General features: G+C 47.4%; 1 protein-coding gene across 3 annotated transcripts in view; it reads right to left on the bottom strand.

The window, feature by feature from the left end:
* ILDR2 (immunoglobulin like domain containing receptor 2) overlaps positions 1-15,264 on the bottom strand; it is a 38,804-nt gene extending 23,540 nt beyond the window's left edge. For all 3 annotated transcript variants that reach the window (XM_058019161.1, XM_058019162.1, XM_058019160.1), the window contains exons 1-3: positions 15,139-15,264; positions 6,218-6,550; positions 5,048-5,167 (exon numbers count right to left, since the gene is read on the bottom strand). In XM_058019161.1, coding sequence (XP_057875144.1) covers positions 5,048-5,167; positions 6,218-6,550; positions 15,139-15,184 — 499 coding nt within the window. In that variant the 5' untranslated portion in view covers positions 15,185-15,264. The remainder of the gene's footprint in view (positions 1-5,047; positions 5,168-6,217; positions 6,551-15,138) is intronic.
* Between the last annotated feature and the right edge of the window lie 2,905 nt (positions 15,265-18,169).

Genomic DNA, 18,169 nt, shown 5'->3' with positions numbered 1-18,169 from the left:
TTAATAAAGCCTTTGGGAGTGTCTCCCACAGTATTTTCCAGCCACAGGCTGGGGAAGAGTGGCTGGAAAACTGCAATGAAAGAGGACTTGGAGTGCTGGTCAACAGCAGCTGAACATCAGCCAGAGTATGCCCAGGTGGGCAAGGAGGCCAGTGGCGTCCTGGTTTGGATCAGGAACAGTGTGGCCAGCAGGAGCAGGCAGTGACTGTCCTCTGCTCAGCACTGGTGAGGCCTCTCAAGTCTGGTGTTTATATCTGGGCCCCTCACTCTGAAAGGCATTGAGGGGCTGGAGTGAGTCCAGAGAAGGGAACGGAGCTGGGGAAGGGTCTGGAGCACAAACCTGATGAGGAGTGGCTGAGGATGTTTAACCTGGAAAGAAAAGGAGGCTCAGGGGGGACCTTACCACTCTCTAAAACTGCCTGAAAGGAGGGTGTGGAAAGATGGGTCAAACTCCGCTCCCAGGGAAGAAGTGACAAAATGAGAAGAAATGGCCTCAAGCTGTGCCAGGACAGCTTCAGGTTGGACATCAGAAGAATTTTGTCACTGAAAGGGTGGTTAAGCACTGGAATGGGCTGCCCAGGGAAGTGGTGGAGTCATCATCCCTGGAAGTGTTCAAGAAACAACAGGATGTGGCACTTAGTGCTACAGTTTAGTTGAGGTGGTAGTCATCAATCAAAGGTTGAACTCGGTGACATTGAAGGTCTTCTCCAACCATAATGATTCCGTGATTCACCATAAAATAATATTTCACTGATACACAGTATATGTAAAATTAGCTGCTGAATTGGATGGAAAAGAAAGCTGGCAATATCTGTCTAGCAAAGTGCACAGATCACTAAGCAAAGCATCAAACCAACAAGTGGAATTAGTGGAGTACTTTCTGGCCTCTTCCAGAACCTCCCAGGGAATGGAGTCACTGTTTTGTGAAGCATGTCTAAGCTATGTAAAATTTCAGAATGCAAACATCACCGAGCTTGCACAGACCTATGAGTTCCAGGGTGCCCAGCTGTGCTGAGCTGTACGTTCAGGCACTGCTCTTTAGCTCTTCCAGCTTGGGAAGGGAGCAGTGTAGCAGCTTCCATAGGTCCCTGCACCTGGTTAGTGAATTCTGGCTCTTGGGAAGGCTTATTGGGCTGTATGCAAGGCTATGCAATGAAGCTGGACTGCCTCCTGATGTGAGCTGGTGACACGAAGCCAGGATGACACTGCCACTGCCCCATGGCTCTGGTTTGAAGGTTACTCCAGGCACGCTGCATCCCTGCACTGGTACACGTGCAGCTCCCTTCAGAAAGGCTGCAATGAATTACTTCACTGAAGCCCATTGACGTTCTCATATAAAAAAGCAATACACAGGGGCTACAAATAACAATATGATTAATAGCACTGCCTGTGTTTCAAGAAGCAGGACATTAGCTGCCAGCTACTACAACAGAAATGTAGACTTTGTTCAATTTAGGATTGAGCATTTTAGATTCAATCACATTAAAAAGTTTAAAAATTAAAATGTATAAAGTTTCAAAGGGATTCATTCACACAGCTGTAATGTCAGCAAAGGCTCTCCTTTTCTAATAAAACACATCAGTGCAGGGAGATTCACTTGATTCCTGCTGTGGAATTGCTAAGTTCTGGACTAGTCTGCAGCAGAAGCAGAGTTCATACAGCTGCCAGCACACTACATCCTGTTTGGAGATTCCAAATGCCATCAAAATGCACATATATCAGAGAATCAGAGAGTCTTGTAGGTTGGAAAAGACCTCTGAGATCTTTGAGCCCAACCTATGATCAAACACCACCAGACCATGGAACTGAGTGCCACATCCAGTCTTTCCTTAACCACCTCAGAGACAGTGACTTCAACACCTCCCTGGGCAGCCCATTCCCATGTTTAACCAACCTTTATGTGACAAAATTCCTTCTGATGTCCAACCTGAAACCCCTCCCAATACAGCTTGAGAAAGAGCCCCCACCTTGCTATAACCTCCTTTCAGACAGTTGCAAAGAATAATAAGGTCTCAAGTACATTTTTAAAATATAATAAATATGTATTTTTTATTTAAATTCCCTCCTTACTCTAGAGGAGGTTCACCACCAGAAGCAGTGTTTCTGAGACAGAGATTGCCACTCCTTTTCCCTCACCTGCACTGATTCCCTTAGAGAGGGTTAAAGTCCCTGACTAAGCAGAAGATACTGAATGGTCTTTTCAGCAAAGTACATAATAAACACATGCCTAACATCAGGTATGCCTTACAAATCCTATCAGCTTTGCTGAGCACAAATGGATATAAATAAATGCTTGTATGCTTTTCTGAAATCAGTGTGACATGAGGACAGCACATGGGATTCTCTGATGCCGACCAGCAGCTCGGAGTGTCAACATGACACATCCAGGTAACAAAACCCAACTTGAGATCCCATCATGACCCAGGCTCCCTGGCTACTCAAGAGGCCACTGAAGGTCTCTGTGATCGCTTTCCTAGGAAAAAAGGAAATGCTGTAATTTGCCCAGGTTTTAGGTTTTGCTCTAAGTCATGATAAAGTGCCTTTTGATCAATTTTTCATGGTATGATTCATTGTATAATAGCAGGCCCCTGCACTTCTAGCTAAACAAACTTCCATTAATTTATTGATGCTATTAGTATGATATCTACCATTTTTGCTTCTCAGTCCTTTCATGGTTTCAACATGGTATTAAACTGCCCTTTTATCCTGGCATTAATATGAAACCACTTGAAGGGATATTTTCCTATTTCCTTTTCCATTCTGATTTTTCTGTCACCCCAAGGATAACATGAGTGGATAGAACCTCTGCTCTATTCAAAATTCTAATTTATGCTGAAATCATGCAGCAACCCCAAAATAAGCAATGTAAATTGTATCTGAGAGACCACTGTCAGCAGGGAGCAAACAGCAATGTGCTCTGGGAATCATGGCATCTCTCACACACTATCCCTCTGCTGCTCCAAACTCTCTAACAGGGAATCTGGGTTCCACCCAAAGAGCAGCAGAACAGCAAACAAAACCCTTTTATCACATGTCCTCTAGGACTGTAAAATTGCTGCAACCTACATCTGTATTCAGTGTCTCCCTCCAAGCAATGGGAACAAAAAATATCCCAGAATATGCAGAATATTAAGGAACAGTATTTTCATCACTGGCTGCTTCATCTTTTAGCCATCAATAGGGAGAGATAAAGGAAAACAAAGAGAAAAGTAACAGCAAAGGCAGAAGGAAAAGAAAAAGGTGGGAAGGGGAAGAGGGAGAAGGAGGAAAACAGGCAGGTAATCCTGGATTGCACCAAAAGCTGGAATGTTGCCTCTACCCAGGAAAAGCAATATACAGAAGCTGCCTAACAGCATGAGGCAGAAAGAAGCCCACGACAAGTCTGCTCTCATGCTGCTGCCAAACTTGGCAGAGAGCTGCATGGAGTGCAAGGTCAGCCCCAGAGGTGGAAAAGGAAAGCACATGTGGTCAAGGGTGATGCAGCCTAAGCCACATGTGTCCCCCAACATAACCACAATGAACTGGGGGCAGAGACATCAAGCCAGCTCCAAAGGAAGGGATTTCTGTGTTTTCTCCCCACAGCCCTCTGCACACACTGAAAAACCAATTTTTCCTGTTACCATGGTACTGTTTCACCACTGGTGTCTGAGCACAGTTGTAGATATACAAGAGGAAGACACCAAATCCCAGACAGGAAGGTGAAAAAGGGACAAAAATTCAGCAGCTCATCACTGCAGAGACACAGGACCTCAGGAGAGGATTTTAACAGCTACCACTGCCACCTGGCAGAGATAACCTCACCTGAACTCACACAGGCTGGTCCTGGGCCTGTCGCTAAGTGGCAGATGATACATAGATGTCACACTGTGGATTTACACAGGCATGTGACACTGTTCTCTGGAGTGACCAGACTGACCTTCCACTCCAACTGTCCATTGTTTGGCTGACATTAAAGGAGTGAGAAGAGGCAATGGCACTGTGACAGCCACTCACCCATTCAGTCTGGTTTACCTGGTGATGATAACTACAGCTCCAAATATAAACACCAATTAAACTCTGACCTTTGGTAGGAGATCAAGGGAATGCTTGACATGTTCTACTGTACACCTCCACAGATCACCTACACACTATCAACCCAAGCTTTTTAATATTTCCATCACAGGATGCAAAATCTGTACACAGAAGCGCCATGGTGAGGTCTTAAGGTAAGTTGGGAAAAACTCAGCTAGCTCTCCTGAGGCATCTAGAGTTGAAGTACTACAGCTGGCTCCAGGCATGTCAACAAAAGTCCCTGAAAGGCCCATTGCACTCTGCTTTTCTCCTCTAGCTGGAATGGCTGCTTTTCTGACCTTTACATTAAGCTCTATCATGGAAGCCACCACTGAAAGCAAACCCTGCAAACAGGGAAGAAGCTGATCCTGCTCAGCACCCTGCTCAAGGGAATTTAACAGAAACAGAGCCAAGCACACACACCACAGAGAGGGCAGGTCCTCTTAGTGGCAGCACCAGGTCAGACCAGGTTAGGATGACTGTGAAACTGCACCTCTAACTGGACTAGGGTTATCAGGCACACAAAAAATCTGCCAAACTGACATGTTCAATACAGTGCTTCTTGACAGCCTCACAGGTCAGAGGAGTGGGATGAGGACTGCAAAAATCACAGGATCTGATGTCTTCTGGGTGTCTGCTGATAAAAGACTCTGTCTCAAGTGTTCATTTTGCTGCAAGTTATTTGTTTTATCCCTTAAAAACAAGGGTTCTGCCTTTCCATAGCCCCGCACTCTCTGCAGTCATTTACGCCTGTGTAAGGTGTGAGCAGTGTGGGTGTAAACATTCCTATTCTGGTTTGGTAGCATTTGCCACCCACTTTGCCTAGGTGTGAATGACTGCACAAGGTGCAAGGCAATGGTGACAGCACTGCAGGGACTGTTTTACATAGCTCTTACACCCATAGTAATACAGTGCATGGGGATGGAGAGACAGCAAGAGAGCAGGAGGAAAGATGCATCAGGTATCTGCTGGAAAAGCAGCCCGACAAGAGGCCTCACCAAGCACAAGCAGCTCCACTGATTCTTCATTCTTGCCCTCCACATCATCTGGTGTGATAATAAGGCAGTAATAGAGGCCACTGTCTCCCCACATCAACTTCCCAATTTGCAGGTCTGCATCTGGAAGGCAAAAAAGAAAAGTCAGGTTTTCCCTCCAACACTTACAGGAAGAATGCACTGGATCCATCTCTGTGCCCCAAATCCATTTCATTTCCTTTCTAAGAAGAAGGTTTAACCTCATCCAGAATATCACAGTATTCAGGAAAAAACAACAGGTCAGGACTTCTGGCTGTAGGTGTGAAAACAGACAATGCTGCAGAGGCAGCTCACCCTGCAAGTGCCAAGAGCACAAGGGGTCATTAATGTCTCTCTGTCCTTCCTGTCACCTAGGGCATGGGTCCCAACACTATTCCTGTCATGAAAGAAGGGCTTAGACAGTGTCTCCTTACAGCACCTCAGTCATTTGTGAACAGGTTACACAGAGACAAAGGAAAACACTCCCTCTTGCAAAGGTTGATCACATTCCCTCCACACCAACGAGTCTCCACTTGTGGCTAGGTGGTCTCCCCGGTCAATCAGACACTTTGTACTTTGGAGGGACAAGGTCTCTCACACAGCCTTCCAGACAAAAATGTTTAAGGACCCTGCCATCCCTCATCTCCACCCAACCTGACTTCACCCCACAGAATCTCTTCATTCCACTCTGCCCAAGGCTGTGTGAGTTCAGGTTCATGACAGGGTAAGTCTGTGGCTGAGCAAACATGAGGTGGAGGATAAGCTTGGTATTTCAGAACTAAGAAAACAGCAGTGGCATTTGCAAGGAAGAAAAACCTATCCTGCAGAGACTGAATTTGTATCCCTTGCTGCTACCCCTTTGCTAAGGAAAATCTATATACACAGCAATATGCAGAAGTCAGGAATAAAAAGCTTCCACTTCATGGAAGGGAAAAAAGGATACTGTTTTTGAAGACCTACAGGTAATTTAAGGGAAGTGCCAAAGGAAATTATCTTTGGATCTAGGACTGGTTGGCTGAATCCTAAATGTCTGACATCCAGACATCTCTTCCCACTGAGGGAGTCAAGTGAAAATTTTCTGCCAGACTCCAGTGTCCCAAAGTGCTGAGAGTCCATTCCAGCCCCCACCAAGCATCCCTGGGGTAGGAGAGTTACCATGGACAATGCTGACATCTCTTTCCTTGTAGAAGTCTCCTATGGTGATGGCAGATCCCTGCTTGGAGGCCACGACACGGACTGTCCTCCTGCTGTCCACACAGTCCAGGTAGGGATCCCAGTCCAGGTTCCTCTTGCTCATTGTTTGCAAACCAGAAGTCACCATTCCCAGAGCTTCTCCCATCCTGTCCTGGCAGTAGGATTTGTACCTCCACTGTACCACGGCTGGCTGGGTGGAAGAAGTAGAGAAATGGCAGCGAAGCAGAGCAGGCTGGAATAACATGGCCACCTTCTTCTTCTCAGGCACAGTGACCTGCAACCCTTCCACCTCAGCTAGAAGACAAAAACATGAGTATCATATGCCTTGGCACTGCTTCAAGAGGGAGCTACTGCATTTTATCCCAGTGTTATTCTCCTCACATACAGAAAATTGTCCATCTGTTTCAGGTGCTAGGGAGCAACACTCCCCAACGTATGTAAGCACGGATGCTGGCAGCAGAAATAAGTTTGCTTTTTCATAGCTTACAGTCACAAAGAAAAACACAGCATGATGGGGCTGAGGGCTCAAATGTAGCATCCTTAAGCTGTGGAAGCCCTAACACAATGGTGTGATGCTTCACAGCTTCTGGGGCAAGTTCAAACATAAGGAAGAGGTATTTTAGGGATGGCCATGCTCCACTTGTACAGCAGGTCAGCCAAGGGGCCAGATCCTGAATCCATGACAATCCCACTGCACAATAAGTCACCTCCCTCCCCCTTTCAGTGGCACCACACCTCCTCTTTACAAGTCAGGCAACAAACAGTGCCTGGACCAGCACATTCTGCACTGGTGCCCAGCTAGTGCTGCCTGCTCTGCCAAACTCCAGAGATGCACAAAGGAGCGGATCCAAATCACACAGCTCTTCCCAGGCCTGGCAAGAACCACTGAGACAAACTGCTCCATGTGGGAGGTGTGGAGAAAAAGGGCCCAAACCCTCAAGTTTTCCCAGGGAGGAGAGGGATCTCAACATGTAATGTTTACCTAGCAGCTGACAAGAGAGCTGCAGCCTGGACCTGATGCATCAAGGCCCCAGAGAAGATGCAGGGGACTGCTGTTACACCCTTGTGTAGCTGAGGGAGAGTCAGTGAGCAATGTCAGCCTTCTAGAGAGTGAGGCACTCCATCCACCCACAGGGATATGGCCAAAACTCCCCCATGAGCCCTTCGTTGCTTCCCTCCTTGTGCTGCAGGCAGCGATGTCTGGGAGCACTCACACAACACCAGAAAAAGGGAATCAGGTTCAGTGTGGAAAATGCTACCACACCCCTCACCCAGAGCAGGTGGAAAAGAAGGAATACACAGGGAAACAGGGAAAAATAAGAAAAACAAGGAAACATTCAAGACAACAAAGCAGAAGAGAAAGTCCACACAACATCTGCAGAAGGGACTGGTGGACCTGAGAAAGCTTAGTGAGGAATGAAAAGACTGAGGACAAAGAAAGACTTCCTGATATCAAGAAGCAGTATAAGAGAAGGGAAAATGCAAGAAAGAAGAAAAAAGAGTAAAGATAAAGCATCAGAGCAAATATAAGAAGCAGAATGATGAGCAAGATGACAATCAGGAAGCTCATATTCAGTTGGAAGAAGCTGGAGAAGGTGTCTCAGCCCAGGTCAAAATAAGTACAAAGGGCTGCAGTCAGGTTGCAGGAGATTCAGAAATGATGTAGAGAAGAGAGGAAATGGAGTCAGCAAAAATAACCCACCCACTCCAGAAAGCAGAGATGAAAAGGAGATGGAAATTGGCAAAAGAAAGTGAAATGACAGGAGATATCTTTAGAATGGGGAGGGGGGGAAGGCACAGACTAAAGCACTGGAGCTTGAAGCAGACAGAGAGCAATAAATGCATCAACTGTGTAACAGCAGGCATGAAGAGACAAGGTCAAGCTGGAGACAGCTGTAGACCTGAAAAGCAAGAGTGAGCAGAGACTGCATGATCAGGATTCAGAACCAAAGGGAAGTGAAGAGGCTGATAAACCAGTGAATATTAAATTCAACAAGTTATCACTGTCTGCAGTGATACACTGTCTGCAGTGAACTGCAGAGCACAATGAAGTCTATAAATCCCAGTTGGAAATGGAAAACACAGCGTGGACAGAACCCAGGGGAAAGCTAATTGCAGAGAGGCAAGGTGGTCACTGCTACTAACAGAGTTACTAATCTAGACAGGGTTTGACCTTTGGGACTTCTATGTGAAGGCTTGAGGAGCACAGGGATGCTGTGGCACTGCACAGAAATGCTGTGTTATGCACATAATGAATGCAGGACACCATGCACATTGTGCTTGTGCCATGTGGAAGTTGCACAGCAGGTTATCAGTTCTGCCAGAAGTGCCTGGACCCAAATCCAAACACTGATGTGGCTGCTCTCCAGAGTACCACCAAGCACAGCTGAGGTCTCCCACAGGACAGGCAGGGAATGAGGCAGCTCCTGCACTTTCCTGAGACACAGGCAGAGAGATTATTCAGGAAGGGGCAGCTGGGACATCTCTGCCAGGCTTCCTTTACCCAGGGACCACGTGGCACTAAGGGAATGCCAGCACTTGCTTCTCAAGGTGAACCAAGTGGTGATGCCTAATCCTCTCCAGAGATTCATACATTCTGGGTTGCATCTGAGTGCAAGAAACATGAAGAACACCTTGAAAGCCCAATGGGTCCATGTCAGGCCAGTGTCTGGCAGCTCCAGGACCCCCCAGAGTGTGAGGCCACAGCCAGGATGTGGCATGAGCTGATCAAGTGACTCATCAGGTTACCTCAGCTTCAGGGATAAAACAGTGACACATTGAATATTGAAATCTTTCCCTTGTGAACCAAGTACACTGCTTGGAAAACACAGTGCTCTCAGCTGGCCATGCACCACAGCCCTCCTTCCCTGTTAATGAGATTAATGAGTTTGGCAAGCCAAGGACTGCTTTAATAAATGATTAGCTGAGCTTTAGCAAATTCTCATCTGACTAACTTTCCCCACCCTACCCCCATGTGAATGTCTATATCAAAAAAGAAAAGCAGCTTTTGGGAAAATACAGGAATTCTTTTTCTACCAAAAAGCATTTTGGAGATGTGCAGAAAATTATCTGGCACGTTCTACATCCTATCCCAAGCTCTTTATTAACTTCTTAAGTATTATTTTCAGATTCCTTCCAGGAATAGCATTTAAGAGCAACAGAGTGCCTCAGATTGGGAGAGTAGAGCAGAGGAAACTTTAGATCTATTTAAGTCAAATTATATATAATTATATATGGCTGAATTGGGAAATTATGCACCTGTTATTTCCACTGCCAAAAAAGAATTACTGGAATTGATTCATGCAGTATGTCACTGCTGTAAGAGTGTCCACCAAAAAGGCCACCAGGATGTCTGACTGCCTGAAGACAAGATGGTGGATTAACTGATCAGTTATGTCCAGGCATGGGGATTATAGAACCTCCTCACCTCCAAGAAGAAACTGCTGACCTCAAAATGCAGTGTAGCCAAGACAAGAAAAGCCTCAGATGTATCAGAGGGAAGAATTCAGAGTTGTTAACAGAGCAGAGAAAAAAAAAGAGTGAAATATGTGAAAAATTATGAGAAGCTTAGTGACAGCACCATGGTAGCTCTGTCTAGTTTAATACAACTAGGACTAAAAAGAAACTGAATTGTGTTGTGCTATGTTTTGACTGATGCAGACAGAGCAAAATTAGCCTTTACTTCAAAGTCATGACGGAAATGCAATTCCTGCACTCTAGAGAAGGAACCTGTTCATTGTGAATTTCACAATGTTTCAAGTTCAACAAGAATAAAATCCAGCTCCTGGGAATCTCATGACTACATGACTGTTCTCTTTCCTCTCTTCTTGCTCTCCTAAACCCAAAGAAAAAGGTCTGAAAATATTAATCAATTGCATCTTATAAACACAGTTATCCTTTCTCTTAGAAAATAAAAAGAATCCATGATTTTGTGTGTCTGTACAAATATATATACACACACAGACTCCCAGAGAAAGAGCTTAAAAATAATCACACTTCCGAAATATAATTGTATGGGGTTTGTCTGTTTCAATTGGCAATGTGCATTTGTCTCCTTGCTCTGATTCCTTTCCTGAACTATCCTCAGATTATGCATTCAAACTATGCAATCAACACTCCACACAAGCTACCACTAATACATTTCACTGGTGATTAAAGAAAATTCCAGGAAGCGATTACAGAGGGGATATTTGTAAGGGCGGGTTTGAGCCTGGCGAGCCTGATCTTCCTAAGCCCCTTCCCCGAGCAAGAGAGAAAGCAATTGAGAGGTGATAACTGAGGCTTTTGCTTTGCCACTGACCTCCAGAGAAGCCTCTGCCTCCCTGAGATGAAATGAGCCCCAGGAAGATTTAACTTCACTACACAGCCCCTAGGAACAGCATCACAGAATGGCTTGGGTTGCAGGAGACCTTAAATATCGTGTGGTTAGAATAAAATTGATCTGAAGCACCAAACCCTGGAAGTAATGGCAAAGCCCAGTGCTGTAGTTCAATGGAACATGTGTCAGGCTGCATCCTTCTGGAGCACACAAGACTGGAGTCCAAGAGAAGGAAGGCAGCACACATTATTCTTCAGGTCACATGGGTCTCCCTATATGTTCATCATATCATATCATGCATCTCATCTCTTTCTTTGCAATTATTTGGCTCATGCTACTGCTTGTCTGAGGTAGTACAGCTGATTCTATGAAACTACAAAAATTTCAAATTTTCATGTTCCTTTATTGATAGAGGTGGCAGCTGTGCACACAGCAGAATGGAAACCACTGGGTCCTGAACCAGGCACCTCAGGAAAGCTACTCCTAGACTTCACCTCAGGGCTTTGGCAGAAAAGCATCCATTGCCTGGCAAGAGACAGTGCCCTTAGGGTAGCTTATACCCCTTCCCAAATAACATTAACTGTTGGGCAAAAGTATCCTCGGTTTTGGCACCTTGGATACTCTGCATTTTAAAGTGTTGTCTCCCCCACTGCTGAATACTGGCATACCATTTATACTTTCATATGTGGATCAAGCTTGAATCAGGAAGGGCAAGATCTGGGCTTTGAGACCAGAAAGTCAGAAATTATAAAGAGATGTGTAAACAGATGAATGGACAGTGGGATCACTGAGATTGTATTGTACAGGTTCTCGCCTACTCATGTTGGACTAAGTCCAATTCAGGCAATTTATCAGCAAAAGCCATCACCATCAGACTGTGTCCAGTGCTTATGGGAAATTAATTGGATGTCTTTGTCTGGTTCCTATCAGACTTGTATTCTTAGCAACGTGACCACTAATTGTCAACTTTTTTTGGAAGCAAGAAACCAATGCCTGAACAAGTCAGCTGCAGCTGAGGTGAAAGCATGGCTCTGTTTTCAACAGCTCCACAGCAAACCAAGAATTTCAGCTCTCCAGCTACTTAACCTGGAAAGGGGAAAACCCAAAGCAGCTGCAGAAGAGCGTGGCCTGCACAGGCAGCACTCAGAGCACAGAGCTCTAACACAAAAGCACTCCATGTAGGACAGCCCAGGCTGTGCAGAATGACTGCAGCAGGCACTGGACTATTCCTTGCTTTTCCCCATTCTCTGTGGTGCTCTCCCCAGGCACTCCCAGCTCCTCACTTCACTCTCTTCATCAGCCTCCCTGTGCTCCTTACACTCCCTTTCCACAGCCCCTTTCACACACTCACCAAAGTCACCCTGGATGCTTTCAGGTGAATTATCTCTGCCCACCAGATCAAACCCACCCTGTCTTACTGCTGTCTGAAACCTGTTACAGAAGTAATTCCCAGAATTATCACTCATCAGAAGCCTGAGAGCAAAGCAAAAGAAATGTGAAGAATCCCTCCAAGCCTTGTAACACCAAGCCATAATACCTGTCCTGGGGATGGCATTGGGATTTCCACTGCTGCCAGTCTCACTCAAGGTGACCTCACAGGAATATAAAGTAAGAAAAACATGAGATTTCTTCCCAGTTATGCTACACTTGCTATGCTCTGTGAAGCCAGGCAAGGGAAGTCAGATGAACACTTTAAATCAGGACCAGTAAAAGAGTCCAACCATTTCCCTGCCTTCCCAAGAAGTGTGGTCAGCTGGCCAGAAACAGCCAAGACACAACTGTGCTCCAGCATGCCCCCTCTGCCTGCCCTCCTGAACTGTGGCTGGGAAAGAACAAGTACAGCAACAGTATACAGGGACTGAGTGCTGAATTACTGGTGGAAAAGCACTTATCAGAGAGAAAAGATCTCATTTTAACATGGACAGTCTTCTAATTGTAATTTTTCCAAGCTTGGTCCAAGTTGTGAGGCAGGAAAAATTTGATCTGCTTGTTCTGTACTAAAACTGAAGTTCAGTAGCCAGCACAGCACTATGCTCTTGTTTCAAATGCATTAGAAATTACAGCATTAATAAGAAAATGGTAAACACAAGGGGAGGATTCATTCCAGAATCAAGCTGCACTTGGTAATTTACAAGAACAGGCTTTACACAGGGACTGAGGATACTTGGCAAATTGCGTCTTCTTTTTATAGAATGAGAGCACAGTTCCACACATATCTTAACCCGTGTGACCTCACAGGAAGGAATAAAGAACGACCTGCTCTTCATCCATTTGCTGTTGTTATTAAAACACTCGCTTCAGGCACGTGGGAGAGCAGGACAGGAGGGGGAGAAGCCAAACCAAATCCATTGTGCCTCACACAGGATTTTCTGAAATTGCCCTAAGAACTCACAATGCGCAAAACCAAACAAAAGATAAACGCAAGAGCCAAAAATTAAAGACAAACAAAGGACAGAGAGGAATTGCTGCTGGGAGGAAAGGAACTGAAAGTGCTGATTAGAAATTTCTCAGCCCACCTCGAGGAGGGAGGAGGGGAGGGAAGGGAACGAGAGCCTTCTCTTTCGTGCTCCCTTTTGTCTCCCTGCTTCTTCCCCATCCTGCACTCTGTCCCTCCACCTCCCAACCCCCACTCCTGTTCCCCAGAGTGGAGTGTACCACTCCGGCTGGATTAGGGCTCCTTACCTCGGTGCAGACCTTTCATTCCTTTGCACAGCCACTGGGGAGAGGAAAATCTCGAATCCATGTTTGCTAGCTAGCCCCCTCCTCCTTGTCTGTGCACACACACGCACACACTCACACACCTTTGCTTATTTGCCTTCTGCCGGCTGTGCAAAAGGACAGCAGCACCTGATTTATGGCCGGGCAGCAGCGGCAGGAGGCTGGAGGGGAGCGGGGAGCACGGAGTGCCTCCATCCCTCAGCACACAGCTATGGATAACCTGTTGCCTGCCGGAAGCCTGTGCCTGCCAGCTCTCCACAGCACCAGCTGCACGCAGCCCTGTCTCCAAACCACGGGGCTGGAGGAAACTGGAAGGTCTTCCCACTGCAGCGGTACACCTCTCTCTCTCCCTCTCTCTGCATTGACCCTGCATGCTCCAAACACTGCTCGCTGCCAGGAATCGTGAACTGCCCTCGGTGGAAGGAGAAAAGTGTCAACAGCCCGGTCTTTTAGCTTGATAAAAAAAGTCCTGATTAGCCTGACATGTGCAGATAAAGAAGCTTTTTAGAAAGAGGGAGGAATGTAATGTCATGGGTGCTTGGATGCTATTTATCAACACCACTGTGGCTAGTAGGAAAGGAGGGGCACTGTGGGTGTGCTGCCACTCCGGACCAACTCACTGAAGCGGGATACATTTGGAAGCAGCTAAATGGCAGGGAAGGAAGAAGGGAGAGAAGGGAGGGAGAATGAGCTGGAAGCTGCTGAAGCCCCAGATGAGGCCGTGAAACCCTGGAAGGGAGCAGTAGGCAGGCACCGGTGTTGAGGATGACTCAGAGTGAAAATGCAAGGAAAGGGGTGGGTGGCTGGTGGGAGAGAGGTGTTATGACTAAAAGCCGAATTTACTGCTTGTGAATCCTAAATCTGAATAGGAAGAGGGAAAAGGCTGAGGTCTTTTTTTGTGGGATACATAGGTGACAGTGGGAAATATATGCCACTTAACCCAAGTGTGGCTGTTTTTCTTCTTTCAGTCGGCCTGGCTAAGTCATCCTACTGCAGCTTTTCCTATATCCTGCTGCTCCTGCCTGTGCCTGGCTGCTGCACCGGCTCACGGGAGGCAGATCTTGCTCCTGACCTGACACGGCTTTCTCTTTCTCCCCGGCTGCCCCGCCGCTCTCACCCTGCTGTAACCCCTTCCCTCTTCTCGCTGCCCAGCTCTCAGACCCAGCCCCTTTTCAGCTCGCCCCCCCTGCCCTCTCCCCATCACTGAGCCCTCTCTGCTCGCCTCTCCGGCTCCCTCCCCCTGCCCTGGGGGGGACTTGCCCGACCTTTAGGGGAGGCGAGCGGCGGGCTGGGCTGGGGGGCAACCGGGCTGACAAAGGCCTGGGTGAAGCTGCACCGTCACGGGGAAGGCCCCCCTGGAATTCTGCCCCTCTGGAAGCAGAGGCAGAGCAGCCCCCTCCTCTCACACCTCTGTTGGACGGCGTGTGCGGTCAGGACACGGGGTGAAGGAGAAGTTCCTGCAATTGTTCCCAGCCGGGGGTTCGTCGCCATCCCTCTCGCCAAGGACACTCCGACATCCCCGGGCCGGCCGCCCCTTCCCCGGGACGGGCGCGCTCCCTCCGAGCGCCGCCGGGCCGCTGAGGGAAGGGAAGCGCCGAGGGCCGCCCGGAGCTGCCCCGAGCCCCGGCAGGCACCGGCTGCCCCCCGTTCCCAACCCTCTCCGCCAAGTCCCCGCAAACTGCACCGCGGGACGCCCCCGAGCAGCTCCCGGCCTCACGCCGGCTCCCTCAGGAGCATCTCCCCAACGCCCCCCACAGTTTCCCCCCTCAGGAAAGCCGCGGAGCCCGGCGGGCTGAGCACGGCGCAGGGACGTCGGGGCCAGCCGCGCCTCTGCCCGCGGCCCTACCTGCGATCCACAGGAGGACGATCCATCCCAGGACGTGCCCATCCATGTTCCCAGTGGTCCCGGCGGCGGCGGGAGAGGCGCGGGGGCGGCCCCGCTCGGGCAGCGCCTCCCCGCAGAGCCGGCCGGGCTGGCGGGGCTGGCGGGGCGGGCGCGCCGTGCGGCTCCGCTCGGCTCCGCTCGGCTCCGCTCCTCCCCCGGGCCGACTCCCCGGGGCCGCCCCCGCCGCTGTCCGGGCTCAGAGGGGAGGGGGACGCGGCTGCCCGAAACTGCCTCTCTTCCCGCCCTCCCTCCCTCCCTCCCTCCGGCTAAGGCGCCTTTCGGTTGCCTGGTGCCGCTCCTCAGCCTACGGGCACGTCCCTCTGCAAGTCCTGCAGCCCTCCGGCATCCCCGCTGCTCTTACAACTTCTCCAGTGAGCGCTGGAAAATGTCCCCCCGCCCATCATCTGTCCTCCCCAAATTAGCCAAGTGTATACCTGGGGAAATGAGCGTAGATGGTTCCTGTTCTAAATTTCCCTGGGGTTTCCGTTTCCAGCATGGGCACGGCAGCTAATTATCGTAATTTTAGATAAAGGAGTATCATTATAGATGAGGAGGTGTTCTGTCTGTTAACAACGGGCAGGCAAGTTGCGGGGTGTTAAGTTTTCCTGGTAACATGATACTGAAAGATTATGAGAATTTTTTGTTTGGTTTTGGTTTGTTGCGGGGGTTTTTGTGAGAAAGGGGTCACAAACAGCCTTAAATGACATTTTAGAATATGGATGTTGCTTAGAAATTAAATGGTCCTGGCCGCAGCAAACCCACGTGGGTTTGCAAACCCACAGTACATTAACTGTACTTAAAACTTTTAAAGTTTCTGTGAAAACTTAATAAGTCAGTGGAATTATTCATGGGCCTAAATAGCTGGCTAAAATAGCATCACGCTTTCTTTTGTGGCTCAGCACCGGCGAGAAGCACAGAGTGCAAAATGGCACTCCCCATTCACAGCAGCCAGCACGGCTTCCCTTTGAGTGTTGTTCACCCTCAGGCACTTTTCTTACGGGGTTTGGCTGGTGTTTGAACCAAAGCTGGGATGCTGAAGGCATCAGTGATCCGCATGAGAGATGGGACTAGTCTCCAACTTCGTCTCATCTGGAATCTGCCAAAAAAACAGAAACTATTCTGACATTTCTAAAGCAAAGCGCTCGGTGTGTCCTGCTGCTGAAGGCTCAAGGACGCCTGCAGTAAATCTGCACAAGCTGTTTACATTCTAGCAGGTGTTCTCCGGTTGCTTGTAGATTTCTCATCATTTCGCCTTTCAGACTGAACTTCTCTGCGGGCAAAATAAGCTCTTCTTTAAAAGTGCAAATAAAAAAAAGATCAATAATTTCTGAAGGAAAACCAAACTAGCATGTTTGCTGTGATAAAAAAAAATGTGTTGAAACATCTTTGGTTGTTTTCAGACAGGAGTAGTTCCTCTGTTAGTACAGTTAAAATGGAATTGAACAAGGAGACAATCCTTAGGCAGTTGCTCTGGTTTTAAGTGTTTTATTTGGAGCTATTCAATGCTATTTAAAAATATTTTTCACATGGAAGTTTATTTTTATTCAGCATTGCTTTAAAAATAATACACACCCACCCCAGTCAGCGTCCTAATGTTCCTCTGACCTGATACATTACGAATTTAACTGTTTTGCAGTACTAGCTAAAAGTTACTATTAAGAAGTTCCTGTTACACTAAATAATGTATATATGTGCAGCAGTGCTGTTCTCCTTCAGCACACTGATCTGACACTCCACTGCCTTCCTGCATACTTGCAGGTGGAAGACAAAGTATAAACTCTCAATAGGGGCACAAATTCAGCCTCCAGCAACGTGTGGCTGCAGAAAATTCTGATGGAACTTTGCATCACCACTGTTACCTATCTAGAGGATATAATCCATGAAAGTTTGTATGGGTTGAAATAAGACGCCTAAAAGCTAAACACAAAGCTATTTTTCTCTCATTCCCCCAACTGTTTTTCCTGATAACCCTCCAAAATTTTAAGTGAAATCCCGGTTCCTTGCCTTTTTGTAACTTAGCTGGCCAGGATTCTGATCCAGAGTTTCCTGAGACAATGCTGATGTTGATATTATCTCATCTGTTTAACACTGGGAGCAGTACAATCCCTTATGCGTCACTATTGTTAGCTACCAGTGGGGTTTTTTGTTAGTTGTTATTTTTTAATCTACTCCAGCTTTTGCTAATAAATTTGGCATGCATCACTTCAGCTAAACTTTTGACTCACGACAAAGGAAGGAAAGATTTTCAATAGAAGGAAGCACCATTGTTTCACATGTAACGTTGGATTTATATCTGCTTTGAAATTCTCATAAACTTACTGTATGGTCCTTTCTCACTTAATTTTAGCTGTCATTTGTGTACATCCACCTAAGATGGATGCCCAGGCCCTGAATTGATGTTCCAGATCTCTGCAGACCTTTGATCTCCTGATTGCAACATCCGAGCTGGCTTAATAGTTAATGTTGGGATGTTGCCTTTCCTTTTAGCCCAAGACAGAAAGCTGCATGACTGCAGTTAGCCCCACTTCACCTTCAAACGGTGGGGAAATTCCTGTGCAATTAGCCAGATGGCTCCAAGCCACAGCCCAGCAGGGATTCTGTCCTTTCAAAAACAACACACTGGACTTAAACCTTCATCTCCCTCAGTCACTAGATAACTTCATGAGCAAATTCCCGCTGTTTGCCCTGCGTAATTTAGTCCCAGGCAGAATCGGAGGAATACCACACCGCAACCCTGTTTGATTTCGCTGCTGATATCCGCGACTCCACTGAGGGAGTTCTCTAAGCCGTGGGATCATGAACAAATTCAGCCGAACAATGGGGAAACAAACAAACTAATTTTTACTCATGCTGTAGCAGCTGCTGGCTCTTTTCTCTCCGTGCCAAGTACTTAATTCCTCCCTCCCTCCTCTCATCTTCCAGTACCAATCTTTTGTGGTCGCTTCCTCTGCTGATAAGCACAGTCAGCTTTTTAAGTTACCACCACCACGTG

Source organism: Melospiza georgiana, chromosome 2 (assembly GCF_028018845.1).
Source record: "Melospiza georgiana isolate bMelGeo1 chromosome 2, bMelGeo1.pri, whole genome shotgun sequence".
Taxonomy (NCBI): Eukaryota; Metazoa; Chordata; class Aves; order Passeriformes; family Passerellidae; genus Melospiza; species Melospiza georgiana.
The sequence above is the reverse complement of the archived record's forward strand: the minus strand, read 5'-3'. Positions and strand labels throughout refer to the sequence as shown.